Here is a 2,783-nt window from a genome sequence, read left to right as displayed (position 1 = left end):
CTGTCTGATTGGCATTCTGAAAGCATGTGTAAAGGGGCTCGAGCCAAGTGTTCCATCTCCCAGCCTCCCTCATGGCCAGAGCAGAGCGAGGGGGGAGGACAGCACTTGACAGCAGTGACTGCGAGAATGACGTGGTCCTGCCGCTGTGCATCTGTAATCACCGGGACCCAAAGCTCTGTCTGTGCTGTCTGGATAAGTGACACCCGCTAGAACATCACCCGAAGTTCACCACGCCTGTGTGCCTGTGGCTGCAACAACTGAACAATCTGCGCTTTAGTGTGACGTATTTGATAGATTTTATGGAGGGAACGACCTGGAATGTGACCAAGGGATTGATTATTGCAGTCACACCACTTAAAAATGCATCTCTTTGGTCATTAGAGATGAATAATATGCAATTATGCAAAGATCAAGAATGCAAATATTCAAACTCAGTCAGTGAAATGCCAAAACACTTAAGAATATAGATTTATGACAGAAAAAGTATAAAGTTGTATAATTTGAATTGAGTCAGTGTAAGAATTATTTAATAAATTCAAGGGCTTTTACTTTTTTCTGTCAGTAATTTTAATTGAGTGTCATTTTGTCAGTTGACGTTTGTCGCGTAATTTGGCTCCCTCGGCTAACCGTCTGAATGACAATTTAAACCAAACACTACAGTGTTAAGTAATATATTTCTGATATGTAAATCTATAAAAAGTAATAAATTGTAATACTCATGCTTTGTCGACGTATATAATCCCATGGCGATCTTAACGGGAACCAGGGAAGCGCTCGAGTTGCAATGGTTACATCTTCAGTTGAATGGGAGCTGTTCGCGAACGTCTGTTTACTTTTATGGAACTTTTAATAAAATATGTACTTTTAAGACCCTTTCCCTAAACTTTTGTTTTGACTTCCTGAGGGGTTTCAAACCGGTATTATGGAGCTTCGTATAATTAGTTTCATGTTGTCAAATATTAGTGTTCTAAATATTCCAAAAGGATGGGAGAAGATCAATATAGAGGATCCTAAAATACCCCTGGTTTTATATGCATCTTCTTTCACACACATACACACTCAAGGACGCACACACACACCTCGATGACTCACTGTTCACTTACGTTCATTCAAGTCAACTCTCTCTCCCCTCTGCGCAGACGCAAGCTACTAAATGCGTGACACTTGTCGCTGACCGTGCCTATATAAATGCAAACTCCAGCCTTCCTTTGAAGAAGTCCTAAAAGTAATAACTTGAAGACAGACGCTCCTCGCAAAGTTAGAAAACCATCCAAAGATATACCAATTACGCACAGGTACGCAACATCTTATATGGAATAAGACAGCTGATATTGAGTTAGCCTAGTAAACGTTAGGTAATACCATTTTACACTGGTAATCTTTATTCTAGTTAAGTTGTATTGCTGTGGATGCGTCCTCGTGTTTTGCGCACAATGAGGCACCGAGCTCTCCAACTTTAAAGCGCACGTAAATGCACAAGTAAACTTGTGCAGTAAAGGGCGCTTTAAACAAATTGCATCTGTCAAGATTTGAGCTTGGTCCCAGAGTGCGCAAAACAGTTGCTGAGAAGTTGAAATCGTGCGCATAATTGACTCACTTCTCCCGCAGATTCTCCTCGCCACTTTTTGACATGAAGCTCACTTTTCTCGTCACCACCGTGGCTCTGCTCGTTGCCTTTCCACCACCGTATGAATGTAGAGCCATCGAAAACAGCTTCAACCAGCCAGCCACGGATCCCGATGGAGAGCGACAGTCCTCGCCGGTTTTGGCACGCTTAGGGGAGGAGTACTTCATCCGGCTCGGTAACAGAAACCAGAATTCTCCCCGATCCCCAGCCGACAGCTTCCCCGAGACATCCCAGTATTCCAAAAGAGCACTGCAGCTCCAGTTAACGCAGCGTCTGTTGGAGGGGAAAGTTGGAAACATCGGCCGCTTGGATGACAATTACGCGCTCCGGGCGCTCGACTCAGTGGAGAGAGAGCGCAGGTCGGAGGAGCCGCCGATTTCCCTGGATCTGACCTTTCATCTGCTACGAGAAGTAATGGAGATGGCCAGAGCCGAACAAATGGCCCAGCAAGCTCACAGCAACCGCAAAATGATGGAAATATTCGGGAAGTAACCACGAGCAAACCCATCAGCCAAAGATATTTTTACATTTAGCACAAACATGAATATTCTGTACCATAGTGCTGCTTTTCCATCATGATCTATTTATACCGGTGACTTATTTATTTGTAGATATTTCAATGAAGGCGAATAGAGTACAGTAGGTGTATATGAAACGCAAAACTGCCATCACTCTCCATCAATGTTATTGTATAAGTGATCATTCAGAACTGTAGATGAAGAAAACGTTTGAGTTTCTTTAAAAAAGACAATATTTTCGAGTACTGTATTATTTTATCTGACAGACTTGAGTTTCATTGTAACATACAGTACATTGTTTAAGTTTGTTAATAAACTAATGAGCAACCATTAATTTTTGTTGTGCAAGAGAATGTCTTATATTTATATTTTTCAATAAAACTTTGAAAGCCAGATTGACACCTCTTGTCTAGATTATTGACATGAATAAGTGACTAATTAAAATACCTCAACTTATATTTTACAGTCATTATGTAAACAATTGTATTTATCAATGCATTAACATGTTTTCAATATGAACACAAACATATAACTTTAAGGATCAATAAATGAGGGTCATCCAGAGATGATTGACAGATAAGGCATCTTGTTCCTGAGTGGTTTAACCAGGGGTAGAACAATTCTTTATATAAAATATT

At 40.9% G+C, this 2,783-nt stretch overlaps 1 protein-coding gene across 1 annotated transcript; it reads left to right on the top strand.

Moving 5' to 3' along the window:
• The first annotated feature begins 1,216 nt into the window (after positions 1 to 1,216).
• Positions 1,217 to 2,537, top strand: crhb (corticotropin releasing hormone b). The gene is made up of 2 exons (XM_079407144.1): positions 1,217 to 1,295; positions 1,609 to 2,537. Exon 2 carries the CDS (start codon positions 1,631 to 1,633, stop codon positions 2,117 to 2,119), a length of 489 nt encoding a protein of 162 aa, XP_079263270.1. The 5' UTR covers positions 1,217 to 1,295; positions 1,609 to 1,630; the 3' UTR covers positions 2,120 to 2,537.
• Positions 2,538 to 2,783: the final 246 nt, after the last annotated feature.

This window comes from Barbus barbus (genome assembly GCF_936440315.1).
Source record: "Barbus barbus genome assembly, chromosome: 44".
NCBI classification, from domain to species: Eukaryota; Metazoa; Chordata; class Actinopteri; order Cypriniformes; family Cyprinidae; genus Barbus; species Barbus barbus.
The sequence above is the reverse complement of the archived record's forward strand: the minus strand, read 5'-3'. Positions and strand labels throughout refer to the sequence as shown.